Source organism: Oryctolagus cuniculus, chromosome 19 (genome assembly GCF_964237555.1).
Source record: "Oryctolagus cuniculus chromosome 19, mOryCun1.1, whole genome shotgun sequence".
Lineage (NCBI taxonomy): Eukaryota > Metazoa > Chordata > Mammalia > Lagomorpha > Leporidae > Oryctolagus > Oryctolagus cuniculus.
The window spans coordinates 20,545,121-20,564,785 of NC_091450.1; the positions used below are offsets into that span (position 1 = coordinate 20,545,121).

Genomic DNA, 19,665 nt, shown 5'->3' on the forward strand with positions numbered 1-19,665 from the left:
GTGCTTCCGTGAAGAAGTCAAGCTGAGCCTCCCACCCCAGAGAGGGGGCCCCAGGGTCGTACAGCAGAGAGGTGGTGGGATGTTTAGAACAATACAAAGGATGTTTATTGTCGGGGGTTTCCAGTTTCCAATAGCTCAATTCTAGAGGACTACAGGAAAAAAAAAAAAAAAAAAAGTGGGTTTCAGAGCCATCAGATCTGAGTTCAAGTCATACCACTAGGAGAGTCTGTACATCTCGTTTCCTCATCCGTGAAATGGGAAGACGACCTTTCCTGCTGACCCCGCGGGAGGACCCGAGCCACAGCGCGCACGCGCAGCGCCCCGCGGAGAAGCCCGGCTCCGAGGTCGTTAGCCCTGTTGTGCCCAGTCGTCCACTGAAGTGCAAACCTAGGTGCAGAACCCGAGAGAGGGAGGCGCTGCGGTGCGGTGGTTCAGCCTGTCCACGTGCGCGTGCCTGGGAGCAGGTCCCACCTCCGCCTCTGAGCCGGCTTCCTGCATGCGCACCCTGGGCCCCGGAAGATGACAGCTCGAGGACTTGGGCCCCTGCCCCTCCCCCAGTGTGGGAGCCCCAGAGGGAATTCTGGGCTCCCGGCTTTAACCTGCCCTAACGCTGCAGATGGAAGACCTCGCTGCCTGCTGTCGAGATGAGAGAGACGCGAGGCTGTAACCCCCTCCTCAGGGAATGGGGCTGTTTTACATATGTCCACAGCTAGCAGTGTGCGATTTCATTTAGTAACAGGCATTCGAACGCCGCTTACCTAGCACACATCATCCCTTTAACTGCATCCCAGGACTTCACCCATTCACTCCGCCTCCCACCCTCGTTCCAACCCATTTTGCAGATGAGGAAACTGAGAGCAGGGAGGTCCGCAGGTGTCAGAGCTAGAGCCTGGATGCAGGTGGCTGACGGGGGGGCCCTGCTCCTAACCACGGGAAAAGCTGGGGGCCACCAGCCCCTTCCCCTTCGCTTGCTGATGTGGCCTTTTCCCCTCCCACGAGCACAGCAGACCGCCCGGCCCACCTTCTTTGCCCGCAAGTTCGAAGCCGTGGTCAATCAGGAGATCATCGGGCAGCTGGACTATTACCTGTACGGCAACTACCCGGCGGGCACCCCCGGCCTCCGCTCCTACTGGGAGAACGTCTACGACGAGCCCGACGGCATCCAGAGCCTGAGCGATGTGGCGCTCACCCTGTACCACTCCTTCGCCCGCCTGGGGCTGCGCCGGGCAGAGGCGTCGCTGCACACGGATGGGGAGAACAGTTGCAGGTGAGCCCTGGTCAGGGGGCCAGGTGCAGAGGGGGGCCAGGTGCAGAGGGGCCCAGGTGCGGAGGGGGCCAGGTGCGGAGGGGGCCAGGTGGAGAGGGGGCCAGGTACAGAGTGGGCCCAGGTACGGGGAGGGGGCCAGGTGCAGAGGGGGCCAGGTGCAGAGGGGGGCCAGATACAGAGGGGCCCAGGTGCAGAGGGGGCCAGATACAGAGGGGCCCAGGTGCAGAGGGGGCCAGATACAGAGGGGCCCAGGTGCAGAGGGGGCCAGGTGCAGAGGGGGGCTATGTGCAGAGGGGGCCAGGTATAGAGAGGGGGCCAGGTACAGAGGGGCCCAGGTGCAGAGGGGGCCAGATACAGAGGGGGCCAGGTACAGAGAGGGGGCCAGGTGCAGAGAGGGGGCCAGGTACAGAGAGGGGGCCAGGTGCGGAGGGGGCCAGGTGCAGAGGGGGGCTATGTGCAGAGGGGGCCAGGTATAGAGAGGGGGCCAGGTACAGAGGGGGCCAGGTACAGAGAGGGGGCCAGATGCAGAGGTGGGCCAGGTGCAGAGAGGGGGCCAGGTACAGAGAGGGGGCCAGGTACAGAGGTGGCCAGGTGCAGAGGGGGGCCAGGTGCAGAGGGGGCCTAGCCAGGTACAGAGGGGGCCCAGGTACAGAGGGAGCCAGGTGCAGAGGGGACCAGGTGCAGAGGGAGCCAGGTGCAGAAGGAGCCAGGTACAGAGGGGGGCCAGGTGCAGAGGGAGCCAGGTGCAGAGGGGCCCAGGTGGAGAGGGGAGCCAGGTGCAGAAGGAGCCAGGTACAGAGGGGGGCCAGGTGCAGAGGGAGCCAGGTGCAGAAGGAGCCAGGTACAGAGGGGGGCCAGGTGCAGAGGGAGCCAGGTGCGGAGGGGCCCAGGTACGGAGGGGCCCAGGTGCAGAGGGGACCAGGTGCAGAGGGAGCCAGGTGCGGAGGGGCCCAGGTATGGAGGGGCCCAGGTGCAGAGGGGACCAGGTGCAGAGGGAGCCAGGTGCAGAAGGAGCCAGGTACAGAGGGGGGCCAGGTGCAGAGGGAGCCAGGTGCAGAAGGAGCCAGGTACAGAGGGGGGCCAGGTGCAGAGGGAGCCAGGTGCGGAGGGGCCCAGGTACGGAGGGGCCCAGGTACAGAGGGGGGCCGGGTACAGAGGGGGCCGGGTGCAGAGGGGCCCCTGCCTCCTGCCCCTTCTGGGCCGCATGCTCCCGCCCCTTGCTTCCTCTCTCTGTGCCTACGAATAGATTGCCTGCACCACCGTCCTGGTGCCCTGGCAGGTAGCCCTGTGTCCCCATAGTATCTGGCAGTGTTTGTCTTGATGGACGGTAACCGTGCAACTGCAGACTTTCGGGGGCTCCTTGTCCTGAGGGAAAACACCCAGGAACACCTGCTCTCCCCCCCCCCCCCAGTCGGTTCTCACTGTGCCTTCTCTTGTGTGTCATCTTTGTCCCACTCCTCCCTCTGTTCACGGAGGGAGGCAGGAGGAGACAGAGAACTATTGTGTTCCTCAGAACTCTGGAGGCACAGGCGAGTCTCCAGCTGGGTCTCTGCAGGGCTAGGACAGCGTGTCACACGGGTGACACAGGTGACACACAGGTGTCCCTGCAGGTGCAGCGTCTGTATAAAGGGCAGGGCGGGTGACTACAGTCGACCTCAGCTCTGCTCACTGGCTCTTGCCCTTGAGCAAGGCCTGCACCTCTCTGAACCTCCGTTCAGGTCAGAAGGACCCTGCCTGCACCATGAGGAGCCGTGCGGTCCAACAGCAGTCGTCCTCAGAGCGCGCTCCCTGTGCCACGCGGTCTCATTATTCCCCGTCAGAGTTGCACCTGCCAGGCGCTCGCCAGCGCTCATCTGGTGCTGGTCCCCCAGGTGCTGTCCTCAGTCACTAGGGAGCCTGCTGGGTGAGATGCACCTCACAGCTCTCACTCTGCTTTCCTCGCTCGCCGTCACCTGTTCCGGCATCAGAGTCTGTCCCGGCACCAGCTTCTCTGCCGAGCTCTTGAACTACCCCAAGTAGCCGAAGTCCCAACCTCCCGCGAGACAAAAGTGGCTCAGGGACTTCAGCTCCAACACACGCACTGCACGCAGCGTCAGTGCCTTGGGTCAAGGTCGCCAGTGTCTTCCCCTCTGTGTGCCTGGGCCGCACCATGTGTGTCCCCAGGACACAGCACAAGGCCTGAGACTTGGGAGGGAGGTGCCATTCAACAACAGTTCTAACGCTGGGCTTCCAGAATGGGTAAGGTAAACGATCGTACAGCAAATTCCAAAAGACACCCCCAATCTATTTAAGGTTGTTGGCGTTTTCTCCTGGTACTTGTTTTGAAATGAAGTGAGCCATCAAGCTGCCTCGGGCTTGGGTTTCTTTGGTTTCTTCCTCATTTTTTACTGTGATGGAACCATGGTGCCTCGCTGTGGGCAATGCCATGTATTTATGAGTTGGAGCCAGCAAATAAATCAGGACCAAGGACCTCCAATCCCAGAGGCATCTGGGGGACAACAGGTGTACCAAGAACCTCGTCTCATCTGGGCCATCGCAGGCACATCGGGCCTTCCGAGTCTGGAGTAAAACCTTTCATCAGAATAACATTCATTGATTTGTTCTTATTAGAAAACAACACATGTGGATTTCAGGGGTGTTGGAAGTGGCAGACGGAGAGAGCAAGAGTAGAAAGCCCGTTTGGGAACCCCTGTCCAGAGATGAGGATCTGTGTGTGTCATCACAGGTCCCCAAGTTCAGGTGCCCTCCAGGGCCAGGTGGGTAGCGTGTGTCACTCAGCGTGGCCCCTGCAGGATGGGCTGAGAGCTGTGTCTGGAAGGCCATTTCTGGGAATTACACTTGGAATGACAGCCAGTTCTCTTGAGTTTTCAAGAGAAAAAAATCCAGATTTTTATGTGAATTTCCTAATTTTTTTCAGCACCTAAATTTTTTTATTTAAATAATAGGGAAAAAAAACACATTTGGGCCAAAGGAATGTACCTGCAGTATCCTGGAGATAACTTTTAAAAGATTTATTTATGGGGCCATGCTGTGGCGTAGCAGGTAAAATTGCTGCTTGCAATGCTGCCATCCCATATGGGTGTTGGTTCAAGTCCCAGCTGCTCCACTTCTGATCCAGCTCTCTGTGATGGCCTGGGAAAGCAGTAGAAGATGGCCCAAGTGTCTGGGCCCCTGAACCCGCATGGGAGACTCAGAAGTTCCTGGCTCCTGGCTTTGGATCAGCCCGACTCTGACCATTGTGGCCAACTGGGGAGTGAACCAGCGGATGGAAGACCTCTCTCTTTCTCTCTGCCTCTCCTCTCTCTGTGCAGCTCTGACTTTCAAATAAATAAATAAGTCTTTTTTTTAAAAAAGGAAATTTATTTATTTTTTATTTGGAAGGTAGAGAGAGAGAGAGGTCTTCCATCCACTGGTTCACTCCCCAGATGGCTATAACAATCAAGGCTTGGCCAGGGCAAAGCCAGGAACCAGGAGCTTCATCCAGGCCGCCCACCTGAGTGGAAGGAACCCAGGTGTGTGCGCCACCATCTGCTGCCTCCCGGGGACATGAGGGTGGAGCTGGAGCAGAAGTGGAGGAGCTGGTACATGCTCCAGGCTCCCCGCGGTGGGGTGTGCGCGCCTCAGGCGGTGGCGTCAGCTGCCGGGCCACAGCCTCCTCCCCGTCGCTTTCTGCACTGCGTCTTGAGTCTTTCTCTTCCCCAGAAGTCACAGTTCCAGTGACATAAGCCTCAAGTGCAGTCGAGAGGAGGCACCAGAGAGGTTTAGGCACCCTTGGTGTTCCTTAGAGGAAACTCTTCTAGAAGTTTCACCCATTGAGCAGCTGTTGATTGGGCATCTTCCAAGTGTCAGACTCTGTTAGGCGTGGGGCATGCATCCACAGCCCAAATGGATCAGGCCCCGGAACCCGAGGCCCTCACATTCTAATGTGAAGACAGACAGTACCTAAGCATTAGGAAACCAGAACAAAAGGCCAATAAAAGTAAATGCTGAGGCCGAAAGTCGAGTCACATGACAGTAATGAGCCAATCAGCGTTCAAGGACGTGGTCTCCAGCGTGGTGGTGGTAAAGCTAAGACCATGCACCTGGAAGGAGGGGAGTGCATTCCAGCGGAGAGAACACCCTGTGCAAACGCCCTGGGGTGGAGAGCAGCTGTTCATGTGTTGCGGCTAGAGGATCGTGGACTAGGGCAACCAGAGAAAGAGACAAGGGCCTGGTAGACCAGGGAAGGAGTTTCAATTCTGTTGCAAGCATTGAGCAAAGCCCTTACGGCACTGAACAGGGGCTCATGGACGTGGCTGTTGTGAGCCTGGGTCGCAGTGGACAGGGAGAGGGACAGGAGAGGGGGGTCTGCAGAGCTCCGGGTGGGGCCTGATCCTGGAGCAGGACACAGGCCGAGGGAGAGCAGAGGATGGGTTCGGGTGGGAACAACAGAATTCCCTGATAGAAAAAGGAGGAAAAACCAGCCGAGGTGAACACCTCGGGTTCTAGAGTACGCGACACAGCGCTCATTTTCGTGCCCCCCCCCCCCCCCCCGCAATATCCCATACAACCGCTCACTTCTTTCTGGAAGCTCGTTCTTTCTTTGATTCCCAAGAGTCAAGCGCACCTGCCTGCCTTCCTGCCCCGCCTTACAGGTCACACACTGGCAGTGCGTCACACATCTGTTGTCATGCTAATGCCACACAGCGCACACACACCCCAGATCAGCATTTGTCAGTGAGCAGCCTTGGCATTGTGCTCACATGTGCAGGTCAGGCGGGCAGGCTCCCCCATCCAGGCTGGCTGCACTGCTGCACCTGCCACCAGCCACAGATCAGGACAGCAGCTCTGTTGCCCGGGCTGGGAACTGGCTGACCTGGGATGGCTTTGGGTAACTTGATCCTGTTCCCAATGCCTCGCCCTCCGCCAGGCATGCTCTCCTAAAGCAGGAGGGGCATTGGAAATGTGGAGGGCTTCTTGAGGCTTGACAGCAGCACTAAGACCCTGAGCCATTGCCTGCCGCCTCCCAGGTGCACATTGGCAGGAAGCTGGATTGGGAGCCAGGCAGGGACTCCAGCCCAGCACTCTGATGCCGGTGTCCAAATTGGTGTCTTCAATGCTGTGCCAAAAACTTGCCCTGAAGGTTGGTGGTAATTTTGCAAGATGATGCCCCCTGTTGGTGATGAGAAAGACAAAGGAAGCAGACATCAGGACTCTTGATAAAATTAGGCAGCAGGCACAGAGCCCTTTAGAGATTAAAAAAGAGAATGAGGGGCCGGCGCCGTGGCTCACTTGGTTAATCCTCTGCCTCCCATATGGGCGCCGGATTCTAGTCCCGGTTGCTCCTCTTCCAGTCCAGCTCTCTGCTGTGGCCTGGGAAGGCAGTGGAGGATGGCCCAAGTGCTTGGGCCCTGCACCTGCATGGGAGACCAGGAGGAAGCACCTGGCTCCTGGCTTCAGATCGGCACAGCGCGCCGGCCGTAGCGGCCACTTGGGGGGTGAACCAACGGAGGGAAGACCTTTCTCTCTGTCTCTCTCTCTCTCACTGTCTAACTCTTTCTGTCAAATAAATAAAAATTTAAAGAATGAGAAATGTTCCAAAAAAAATTTTTTGCCCAAAGATTTTTAATGCAGCGTTGTTTAGAATTACAAAAGATTGAAACTATCATTCAGTGATAGGCAACTTGCTCTATAATATATGTTTCTACATAGAATGCAATGCCGTGAATACACACACACACACACACACACACACACTCCTGTTTTCAGGGACTTTTCAAAGGCGTGTGGTAATGCTTCGGAAATACCATGGAGCAAAAGCAAGACCTAGCGGGTGTATGTCATAGGAGCCCAACTCTGGAGTCTTTATGCAAATATATGCGTAGGGACTAAGGCTGAAGGCAAGCTCGCTGCTAGGATAGACGGCGCTCCCACAGCGTCACTCCCCAGCCCCCAGCAACAGGGGGCTCCATAAATATCGGTGAGTTGACATTGTTTATGGGAGAAGGCATCAAACGTGGTCATTTTCTTTGCTTTCCTGCAGTCTGCATATCTTAGGTTTAGAATCAACACATTTATTCATAGTCTTTGGGAGCACTGACCTAGGAATGGGCTTTCAGACAGTCACAGAAGAATCCAGTAGGCCTGGTAACCCACGGGGCTGCTTGAGGAGCGGAACCAGCGCAGCCCCCCTGCGGCCCCACACACTCGTTCCCCGACTCATGCGCTGCTACTGCCGCCTTTGCAGGTACTACCCAATGGGCCACCCCGCCTCCGTCCACCTCTACTTCCTTGCCGACCGCTTCCAGGGCTTTCTGGTCAAGCACCATGCGACCAACCTGGCCGTGAGCAAACTGGAGACTCTAGAGACGTGGGTGATGCCCAAGAAGGTCTTCAAGGTCGCCAGTCCTCCCAGTGACTTCGGGAGGCTTCAGTTTTCCGAGGTAAGAGGCCGGACACCTCCACGCGTCAACGTGCTGTATTCTGTTTCGCAGTCTGACTCTTGTGTTGCAGACAGAGCAGCAGGGGACTTAGCCCTACAGATGAGCCAGCCCTGAATACCGGGACCGGCACCTTAAACCAGCAGGAGAGAGGGACGGTAGGGTGGTTTCGTCAGCAGAAGCTTGGTCTGTATTGTAATAGAGTTTCTGCTCCTCTTCCGTTTTCGTCTTAGCCAGCAACTCCTCCTAAACCTGCCAGTGATTGACAGGTGCCAAATCCACTTGCTAATGAAGTAGCGGCGTTCATCCCATTGTACAGGTTGGACCACTGAGGCTTATGGAAATCCAGTGCTTTGTTGCACCAGATCTAGGAAGCAAAAGTTCTCCCTCGTGAACCTGGAATTTTCTGAATCAGAGCTAAGGAGTGAAAGAGCGCCACACCGAACCCGGGTCTCTTTGGTCACGAATCATATGCCTGTGGTGGTTTTCTCGCTAGTTCCTGTGTAGACAGGTTATCACAACATAAGCACCAGGTGTATCATTGAATACACCAGTGGGTACAGGGGTAGGTGGGTGGGTAGATGGATGGCTGGGTGGATGGACAGGTGGACAGTCAGTGGATAGACAGATGGACTGCTGCATGGTCCGCAGAGTACGGCATCTCCCTCCTGACATAGCATCAGCTTTTTTTTTTTTTTTTTTGACAGGCAGAGTGGACAGTGAGAGAGAGAGACAGAGAGAAAGGTCTTCCTTTGCCGTTGGTTCACCCTCCAATGGCCGCCGCGGCTGGCGCGCTGCGGCCGGCGCACCGCGCTGATCCGATGGCAGGAGCCAGGAGCCAGGTGCTTTTCCTGGTCTCCCATGGGGTGCAGGGCCCAAGCACCTGGGCCATCCTCCACTGCACTCCCTGGCCACAGCAGAGGGCTGGCCTGGAAGAGGGGCAACCGGGACAGAATCCGGCGCCCTGACCGGGACTAGAACCCGGTGTGCCGGCGCCGCTAGGCGGAGGATTAGCCTAGTGAGCCGCGGCGCCGGCCAGCATCAGCTTTTGGTTTGTTATCTACCCAGGCATCACCAGCCCTGCCCGTAGACCCAAAACACCTCGCATGATCCGAACTGTTTCTTCCCCAGCCGCACCCCACTCTTTCCCCTCTCACGCTCCTTCTGTCTTCATCACACACAGCCTGGTGTGTGCAAAACCCCCACCTCGAATGCCCCCCATAGATAAAGTATGTCCCAGCTCTAGATAACGCTGTTTTGTCATTGTTACCTAAATCCAAGCGATGCACCTACAGAGAAGCCTTCGTGGCCACTGACATGACACTGTCCACCTGACACTGTCCTATTTTATTTTTTCCAACACCACGTAAGGTGTTACGTATCTTGATTGGTCTGGTTGTTCTTTGGCTGTCCACAAGAAGGCTGGACCTGGAGCCCTGTTCCACAGCTGTGTCCCCAGCCCAAGAGTCCCGTCACCTGCAGGTGCCGCCCATCACTGGCAGTCCGTGTGGTTCGTGGAGGCTGAGTTACACCTGCGAATGCGGACGGAAGGCACTTGGGGGGCGACACGGGCAGGAAGGGGAAGCATGGTCTAGCGTGGCAGGTGTGGCAGGTGTTGTCCACACGAACCCCCAGCACCTGGCTTCCGCCTCCCCACGTCAGGAAGTAGTTCAGGGGCCGGTTCCTTTCAGCGAGCTCAGCTGCGGGTGTAGGGTCGAAGTCCATATGGAGGAGGGACCTGTGGGGCACAGCCAGGGTGAAATGGGGGTCCCCTCTGCTTGGATTCCCCTTGCAAGTCTTTCTCCAGCCCTGCACCCCGCTGAACAAGTGAGTTAAGAGTGTCTTGCGAAGATATCATTGTCGGCAGAGCTCCTAATGCGTGAGCTGGCTTTGAGCTGCCACAGTAGCTCCGGGAATGACCAGCAGCAGTGGGCAATTAGCCTTTTTGCCCCCGCTGACGCTGTCCTGGAGCCCAAGCAGCCCACTAGAGACGTGAATGTCTCGTGCCTGGGCTCTCCCGGTTTACCAGCCTGCTGGGGGCTGACTGGGTACCTGCACCAGTGACAAACGGTATTAGCCACTGCACAGCTACTGATCGGGGAGGGTTCCCGCAGTAGGACCGCCTGGTGTGAGAACCTACAGGATGGCTGCAGATATATGGACTTGGAGTTTGTGAATTCTTCATTGTTGGTAAGGGCAGAGTTGTGAAATTGAGCATGGAGGTAGTGAGGAACTGCAGGGCTGTGTTGGGGGCCGGTGAGCGTCTCCCTGGGCTTAGCACTGTCCCAGGGCCTTGCGTGGTGCCCAGCTCACGGCAGGCGGCCAGTGCAGCTGAGCCGTTCAGACGCATTTCCCCAGTTCGTGTGCACCCCGTGCCATTGGCTTGGGGAGGAGAGACTCACTCCTGCAAGCCGCTGAGTCCCTACGATGTGCTGGCTTCAGGAGGGACAGCGGCGGACCACACCACCCAGGCCCCGTTGCCATGGAATCACAGTCTGGCTGGGCAGCCTGCCAGTGAGCGAGCAAATAAATGAACAAAGACAGCTTGGCTAATAACAATATCATAGAGAAAATAAAATTTCATTTGTATGATAGCTGGGGCCTTGGGGAATGACAGGGACTGCCTTCAATGGGATAATTCCTTCGAGGCAGCTTTTCTAAGGAGATAACCTTACAGCTGAAGGCTAAAAAAAGAACCAGGCCTGGGTGGTCTGAAACATTCTACGCAGCGAGGAGAGCGTGTACAAAGGCCCTGAGGCTCGGGGGAGCAGCTCGGAGACTCAAGGAGAGCAACAAGGCCAATGTAGCCAGAGCACAGTGAGTGCGGGAGAGGGGTGGGGCGCAGGGGTCTCGCAGGCCCTGGAGAGAGGTGCAGATTGTATCTCAAGCGCAGCGGGAAGCCCTTAGTGGGTTGGAAGCTGTGAGCAGTGTGTTCGGCTTGAACTTGAACGTGTATTTAAAGCTGGGTGATGGATCACTTGGCGGTAAATGCAACAGATGTCCACAGTGGGCCCAGCGAGAAGACCCTGGGGGTCACGGAGGATGTGGCGGCCACAGGGCTGCGTCCCAGGCTGCCCCTCCTCCCCTCGTGCCTGCGGCAGCAGCCAGCTAAATCCTCACGCTCCTCCATTCAGAAAGAAGGCCCCTGGCTTCCCGCGGTCGCTGTGCCGCTCGCCTGCCTGAGTTATCCCCACTCTGCCGCTCGGGTTTCTCGTGAGTTCGCGTCTGCATCGTTTGTCTTCACTCCCCAGCAGGCTCCAGGGCGGGTCCCTGAATTGCCCTCAGTGGTTTCCGAGCCCTTCCGTTAGTGTCACCCCGAAGTAGTCCTGTGACCGTTCCTCCACTCTGATGGCATCTGTTGAAAACCAGTGTGTGTAGGGTCTGGGTGCATACGGAAGTCCATGTTCTCGGCCCCTGCTCGTTACGTGTGTGTTCAAGTTCAAGGTAGACAGATGACAGAAACACAGACTGATGACTGATAGATTGATAGATGATAGGCTGATAGTTGGATGATAGATGATAGATAATGTATAGATAGATGGATGGATGGGTGGATCGATGCAGATAATGTATAAATGGCTGAATAGGTAAGCAGGTAGATAGATAATTGAGCGCCGACTGTTTGCTCAGCACTGTTTTTAGCCCTAGAGGTATGTCTGTAAGTGAGCCAGACATCCGTGCCTTCATGCAGGAGTCCGGAGCTGAGGGGAGAGAGATGTGAATGAGCACACACAGCTGTGCAGGTCCTGGAGAGGCACCTCCGTGCTCCCTCTGCCTGGTGGACTTCTGAGTAGAGGCGATGCCCGGGCCGCAGGCGGGGGCTGGGTTCCAGCTGGCTGAGAGGAGGGCAAAGAATGGACATCTGGTCCAAAAACAGGTCGTGCCGGAGTGCTGAGAGTACTCCAGGGTGACCTGGAGCCAAGGGCTGGGTGGAGGGAGAGGAGGGAGAGAGGAGAAGCTAGCCAGACCAGAAAGCTCTCCCCAAGCTGGGGGAGGGGCCGCACTTAAGATAGGGGGGTGACAAATAGGGAAACCGAGGTCGGATTTCTTCGGGAAGATCTCCAAGGCCATGAGGCCTGACTTGAGGCTTGTTCATTCACTTGTTCCTTTGCTAAGCAGTGTTGCTTTAATTCCTGTTGCGCCCAGGGCCTATAGCAGGTGCCAGGCTCCTCAGGACATTGTCCTTGCAGACCCCCAAGGGTCCCTCCCACTCAGGAGGACCCACAGCCCCTGCAGGAGCGTCCAAGCCGTGACCACCTGGGGAGCCTGACACCAGATGTGCACCTGCCAGTGCACTCGGGCTCTGGGCCAGGAGCGGGGAGTGGGGGAGGGGCTGTGTCCTGCGTGGGCAATAAGAATGCAGCTTGGGGTCACACTCAGGGGTCCCCGTGTCTTGCCCTGACCACAGCAAGCTGTCCCACTTCTCTGAGCCTCAGTGACTTCATCTGGACAGTGAGAGAAGTGGCAGGGCCTCTCCTTTATGGAACTGGGAGTAGGAAATGAGTGGACACAGCCAAGGGCTTCGCATTGCACCCGGTGCGTGTTACGCCCTCGGTAAAGCCCAGCCAAGGAGCTCCATGTCCCGGTGAGGAGCGCACTGCGGACTTGCCACAAGCACAAGGCAGAAGGAAATCCGTTCTGCTTGCCCTGCGCACGCGTACTCTGGGCGCCCATGTTTACCCACATGCACCTGCCCACCTGCAGCACCCTGGGCTGTTAAGAGAGGCCACGCAGAAAAGTCCCAGTGGCCGTGCAGGGCACTCCCCCGTCTGCTGTGTTCTCAGAAACACTGAATGCCGCCTCCGGGGAGAGTCCACCATGTTCTGCAATTCGAATATTCCCCAATTTGAGTTGAGCTGAAAAGACTCAAGGTCAGGGATCTACGTGGGTGATTGGCTTTTTGATCAAACTGTTCACTCATTCCTTGAGTGCACACTGCTTGAGCACCTGCTGTGTGCAGAGCCCACACTAGGCACCCAGAAAGAGCAGAGAGCCGAGCAGACACAAGCACACGGAGCCCTCAGGCACACGGAGTGTGTGAGATGAGGAATAAGACACGGAGAGGCTGCTCCCAAACAGTGCTGCTCCCCACTGCAGGAGGAGACAGGGTGGGGGGAATGACGGATGGGGAGATGACAGAGCGGCTGCAGGGGGGAGGGGCTGATGGGGGGAGTGACATGGAGTGGCTTTGGAGCAGTGGGGTGTGACCCGGGGGAGTGACCCCGAGCGGCTGCAGGGCCCCCTTCGATTGGGAGGTCAGGAGAGTGGACCCTGAAGGTCGCTGGCTGGCTGCCCAGACATGTGAGGAGAGGGTGATTCAGTTAGGACCCTGGGTCGGGAAGGACTCGGGTGAGATGGCGCTGGAGGGGCCCACTGGGGCCTTGGAGCACTGGGAGGCTGCAGGGGGTTGAACAGTGAGAAAACATGTGGCGGGGTTTTTCTGGGCAGAGAATAAGTTGTAGACGGCAGGGGTTGGTCTCAGAGGGTGACACTACTGCCTGCGACACCAGCGTCCCATATTCAAGTTCACATTCCGGTTGCTCCACTTCCGATCTAGCTCCCTGCTGATGCGCCTGGGCAGTCAGTGGAGAATGACCCAAGTGCTTGGGCCCCTGCACCCCCATGGGAGACCCAGAGAGGCTCCTGGCTCCTGGCTTTGGCCTGGCCCAGCTCTGGCCTTTGCAGCCATTTGGGGAGTGAGCCAGCAGGTGGAAGGCCTCTCTTTCTCTGTCCCTCTCTCTCTGACACTGCCTTTCAAATAAATAAAAATATATTTGAAAATTTTAAAAATTGTGGGTAACAAACATGGAAGGAGAGAAACCTAAAGCTAATTGCTAAAGCTACATACACATAACACACATATGTACACATACACACAAACACATACACATGTATACACACACACACACACACACATCAGCCGGCTGGGGGAAGGCGAGTTATGCGATGTCGTCCATCCCAGCGGTGCCATTCAGGGTGTTTTTGGGGAGCCAGCACTGTCCATTCCTAGGAGAGCCACTGAGCTCCTGCAGAGGACAGGCAAGGCTGAGGGTCCCCGCACTGTCCTAGCTTGTGCCAGAACAACTCCGAACCCTGAGCTCTCTTCTTTTCCCAAGCAGTCGTTTCCAATGTAGTTTGGAAAACCAAGGACCCACACAGAAGCCAGCTGTGCCTGCTCACCGGGAGCGCTCCCTGCACTCGTTCACACATTCCTGCCTGCACTCGGGGCGTGGACGTTCCCAAGACACACCACGTACTGGGCACACAAGACCCAATGGTTCATGAAGGGACCACAGGGCTTGTGATCTCCAGACTGGCCCAAACCCCAGTTCTGCTTCCTAGCTGTGCAACTTTAAGGAGTTGATTTAATTGAGGTCTCTGTTTCTCACCTGTAAAAGGGGTACATAAAGCTGAATGAGCAGACCCAGCCCCTGGTTCAGGCCCCGTGGTCTCAGGACTCACTCTTCTGTTTCAGGTTGGCACCGACTGGGATGCCAAGGAGCGGCTGTTCCGCAACTTCGGGGGCCTCCTGGGGCCCCTGGATGAACCGGTGGGCATGCAGAAGTGGGGCAAGGGGCCCAACGTGACCGTGACCGTCGTCTGGGTGGACCCTGTCAACATCATCGCCGCCACCTACGACATCCTCATCGAGTCCACTGCCGAGTTCACCCACTACAAGCCCCCTTTGAACTTGCCGCTGCGGCCTGGGGTCTGGACGGTGAAAATCCTCCACCACTGGGTGCCCGTGGCAGAGACCAGGTTCCTGGTGGCGCCTCTGACCTTCTCCAACAGGCAGCCCATCAAGCCAGGTGAGTGCTCCTGGGGGCACTGCGGGGGGGGGGGGAGGGGGCTCTGCAGGGCACGGCACTCGGATGCGGGGCACGTGGCCGCTGTGGAGCCGCGCTCCTGGCTCCTGGGCCTTTGTCCTGCTTGCTCGCCCCGAGAGCCATCCAGGGTCCTCCCTGCACGCCGAGGCGGTGCCGTCTGCCCTTGAACCACATCCCTGTTAGATGTTCTCCCTGGCCTTGCAGGGGGTCTGAATCCCCTTTCAGACGAGGTGGGAAATGAACCCAGGCCTGGCAGGCGCTGAGTCTCAGCAAATCTGTGTACTGTGTAGATTCGGGATGAGAATTCCACTCAAACACAGGAGACAGTAGGCAGACAGACCAGCCGCATCCTAATGGAAGTTACTCGCTACACATTGGCCAGAAGTACTTGTGCACGGCAGCAGAGATTGGCAAACGATTGGCCATAAGCCAGACCTGGCCCGCTGCCTGTTGTTGTAAATAAAGTTTGATTGGAACGCAGTCACGCCCACTCATCTACATGGCTGCCTGCACTGGGGCCTGAGCTGAATGGCTGTGACGGAGACCCCATGGCCCACAAAGCCAGCAATATTTCCTCTCTGAAGCTTCAGAACAAAATGATGGCCAGCCCTGCTGTGCAAGGGTGAACGGGCCAACAGACAACGTGACTGACTGACGAAAACACGTCCAACCTCTTTAATCATGGCCGAAATGCGAATTTAAAGCAACAGGGGGTTCCGCCTCCCTTGCCATGTTGGGAATGACGAAGGTCAGACAGCGCCCTGGGTCATTCAGCCTGGAGGGTCAGGTTCATCTGTGCGTGCTAAGCGGGAGGGTAAACTGCGGAGATGGGCTTGGAAAACGGTTTAGCCTAGTGAAGTGGAACGTTTACTGTCTGAAAAGTCTACCCCGATCGCAGGCCCCGTAGAGACAGACGCAGGAACGGTCACAGCGGGAGCGTTCCCAGCAGCGCAGAATCAGAAACGGTCCGAGTGTGCAGCGTGTAAGAGGAGAAGCCGTGTGTGGTCTGTTGGCACACTGGAGTACTATGCAGCCATGAACACTGCTGTAGCACAGTGCTGGCCGGCGTCAGCCTGGAGAGCACTCTGTCCTGGGGGACGTCACGGGATAAGTCACAGCCCGGGTGCATGTACTGGAAGTTCCAAAACAAACAAAGCCAGCGCCGTGACGCGTGCCAGTTCAGTGTCTGTGAGTCCGCACAAAGGCAGTGGCGTCCACAGCACACAGAGAACACGCAGGGTGTCAGACCTGGGCCTGCCTGCCCCTCTCCCCCTCAAAGGTTTATTTTACGCTTCCGTGTCTCCTCCTGCACTGTCGGGAGCCAAGGGAAATGTCTTTCTTGTGGCTCCAATCCTGCCTGCGGGGGCAGCCTCTGCCGACAGTTTGGTGTGGATCCTTGTAGAGGTTTCTCAATGCTTTTAAAGCATGGACAGAACGTCCCCCGTGCTGCTTTTAAAAGCGAAATACATTTCATACTGAAGCTTGCTATGCTTTCTATGTCGGGGTCTACAAAGCTGCAGCTTCATGAACCTGACTGGTGGACACGTAAACACCGTCTGTTGTTTGGTGTGACTACCGTTACGCCTCAAGGAAGGGTTTTTAAATTATTTATTTCAGTGGCAAAGAGATCGAAAGGGAGAGGTCTCCCATCTATTGGTTCACTCCCAGTACCCCCAGTGGCCAGGGCTGGGTGAGGGCTGAAGCCTAGAGCCAGGAACGCACTGCCGGTCTCCCGCATGGGTGGCAGGGCCCCGGGTTCCTGAGCCCTCGCCACCGCCTCCCAGAGTCTGCAGTAGCAGAAGGCTGAAGTCGGGAGTAGAGCTCCATGTCCAACCCAAGCACTCTCACACGGGTCGCAGGCATTTTAACTGCGAGACCAGCAGCTGTCCCAAGAAAGGTGTGTGCTCAGCAGGCACAGCCATAAGACAGATCCTGGAAGCAGGATTCCAGGGCCCTCTGTGTCTGTGGGCCTCCGGCAGATACCAGACTCCACGGGGTAACAGCAGTGTAGGCTGCACACGCAATCTGCCTGCCTCCTCCCGAGTTTCGTGCACAGAGCCTAAAACCCAATATAACGCGAACACCATGGAAATAGTTGTTACACTGCGTACTTAGGGCACAATGACAAGGGGGAAACGTCTGGACGTGTTTAACACAGACACAATTTCTCCCTTCAGTTACTTTCAATCTGCAATTGGTTAAATCCACAGATGCGGAACCCGCAGGCCTGGGAAGTGTTCTCTGTCTCAAAGATAACAAACCTGAGGCCAGTGCCATGGCTCACTAGGCTAATCCTCTGCCTGCGGCGCTGGCACACCCGGTTCTAGTCCCGGTCGGGGCGCCGGATTCTGTCCCGGTTGCCCCTCTTCCAGGCCAGCTCTCTGCTGTGGCCCAGGAGTGCAGTGGAGGATGGCCCAAGTGCTTGGGCCCTGTACCCCATGGGAGACCAGGATAAGCACCTGGCTTCGGATTGGCACAGCACTGGCCATAGTGGCCATTTGAGGGGGGTGAACCAATGGAAGGAAGACCTTTCTCTCTGTCTCTCTCTCTCTCTCTCTCACTGTATAACTCTGCCTGTCAAAAACAAACCTGGAAGCCAGAAGCACACTACAGCCTCTGCTTGCTAAAAACAGCTCTGGGCTGGCCAGGGGTGCAGAGGGGGGCCAGGTGCAGAAGGTGGCCATATGACAGTGGCATAGACCTGGGGAGGGTATGCTGGAATTCTAAAGGGGGAGGGGCTTGAAGTAAATTCCATCCACTTCTGCTGTCTTTGTGCTAAGCAAGAGAAAGACAGAGACCTAGTGTCCTGGAGATGGAAGCCTGTTCCACTCCTGTTTGAACCAGGCCAACAGCCCTTTCAGAACCAGCGGACCTGAGCCCGCTCACTTAGTGCATTGCAGTGGTGAGGTGCACAGCCTTGGCCTCCCGCAGGAGGTCCAGGATGGGAGAGATGCACCTGCAGGACAGGACAGAGGCGTGGTCCCGAACCCACCCCCGCCCGCAGTGAAGCATGCTGGGAACTTCGCTGGGGCCTGATTTCCCCAAGCTTTTCTTCCAGGGTTTCTGAGACAGGCAGACCTCTTCCCACCCGTGCCCAGAGCAACCCAGGGGTCGTGTTACCCCCAAGAGGATGCAGCCCCCAGGGCATCAGTAATCGTATTTGTTAACCATGTTGCAATGACAAGGAACACGAAGGTGGGAGCAATGCAATTTGTAAAATGATTCATCAAGAGTAATTTGCTATTGACGCGTCCCTGGTAATCTCAAGAAATCTGATGAGGTGGAATTGAGGAAAATTTAATTATAGAGGCAAGTATCACAAGCTGATACTGTAATAGCATTTCCCACATTAACCTCATTTTTCATAAGGGTTTCTGCACCCACCGCAATATTTAGTTCCTGGTGTTTACTAGCTGCTCCTTCCACCCGAATCTCCTGCCTTTTAGCAGTTTGGATTCTCCCCCGCCCCAGCCTGTCATCTTGCACAAGGTGGCACAGACAGGCTCTGGTGCCACACATGTCTGCCGATAGCCAAGAGAGGTGGGCCAACCCCAGCGCTCAGGGCCCTGGAGCATTGGGGCTTGAGGGAATTGCGTTCTTGTCTATGGCAGTCAAGCCAGTATTCTTGTTGCTGTTAGAACGAAGGGCGGGCATAGGGTCTTTCTCCCTCTTCCCCTCTCAGGACCACACGTAGTAGGAGAAGCAAACCTGCTGATTTCCGTGCCCTGCTGGGCGCCGCTGGTGGGGACAGCTGCTGTCAGGCAGACGGAAGCGCTGTCTTCTGGTGGTTGTGTTGTCTCCTAGGTCTCCATCCCTCGCCACGCTGAACTGAGCCAAGTCTGCTTTGGTGAAACGCAGCGCCCCAGATGCGTCGCCAGTCTTCTAGGTGCATGCTTGTATGTAGCACCTCCTGCCTCCCGACCTTGAAGCCCCGGAGCGTAGTGACAGCCCCTCCCATGCACCCTTCCTTCGTGGTTTATAGACGTGAACTTCTGCTTTTGCTTCTTGCCAGGGCTGTGGGTCTAACTGATGCCCATTTTACAGCCCTACAGGGCTGTGTGTGTGTGTGTGTTGTGCACATATCACACCAGCAAGAATAAACCTAGCTAAACTTTCCCAAGCATTGAGGACATGCTGGGTGCCATTTTAAGCACTTCATAGGAGTTAGCATGTTTAATCCTCACAAAACAAAACTTGGGCATGTTGAGTCGAAGTCAGAAGCCATATGCTGGATATACGGGAGTTGGGGACATAAACCCAGATGGGCTGATGCCGTACCTGGGCTCTTACCTGAGCCCTGGACAGAGTAGCTGGCTCGAGGCAGGTCCCCAGCAAGGCAGAGTTACCGAGAGGGCCACTGCGTGGCGTTATGTCTCACCCCCATCTGGTGCAAGGTTCATGCTTTGCAGGATGAATCTGCGTGCCGTGGCCAGCGCTGGTGCCTGGGCTTTTCCGGAGTTCATGGCGGACCCTCAGCAGCCCAGAGCTGGGCTCCTCGCCGGGCTTCCAGCCTGGCTCCAACACGCATTACCGGTGTGACTTGGGGGAAGGTGCTTCATTGGGCTTCGCACTTGCTGTCCCCTCAGCATCTGCCTGTGGCTTGTTCCCACACAGCAGTCAGCACTCAGCGTGCATGTCCCCTCCCCCCATCACTCAAACCCAGACCTTCCCCATCCAGGGCTGGGCAGTAAATACCTACAGCTTTGCAGGCAGAATACACTCGCCACCATAGCTGCTCCCCTCCACGTGGCAGCACAAAAGCAGCCATAGATAATAAACAAGTGGGCACAGCTCTATTCCAATAAAACTTTATTTATAAAACCAAAGGGTGGGCGGATTTTGCTCAAGGGCTGTGATCACCGGTCCTCTGCTCTGACCCTGGTCCCTGTTTGTTCTCTGCCCTCATCCCTGCCTGACATGATCTTCCTTAGGGACTTTTTTTGGTGTCAGTCTCCACCGAATTGTAAGTTCTCCACCTGTCTGGCTCATACCACTGTCTGGAATAGTCTTGGCTCTCTAGGAATGCTATGCGCATTATATCCTTATCCAAAAAATAAATTCCTTAAAGACTAGAGAGGCCTAGTAAGCGTGTGTTGAGTGAACACCTTGCAAAAAGCAGGTGCTTAAAAACAGGCATTGGACGACTGTCTGG

General features: G+C 56.5%; 1 protein-coding gene across 1 annotated transcript in view; it reads left to right on the plus strand.

Moving 5' to 3' along the window:
- The window catches only part of XYLT1 (xylosyltransferase 1), a 339,213-nt gene that overhangs the window by 307,754 nt on the left and 11,794 nt on the right, over positions 1-19,665 (plus strand). The window contains exons 9-11 of the mRNA XM_070064777.1: positions 1,005-1,267; positions 7,494-7,689; positions 14,162-14,495. Of these exons, the coding sequence (XP_069920878.1) occupies positions 1,005-1,267; positions 7,494-7,689; positions 14,162-14,495 (793 nt within the window). The remainder of the gene's footprint in view (positions 1-1,004; positions 1,268-7,493; positions 7,690-14,161; positions 14,496-19,665) is intronic.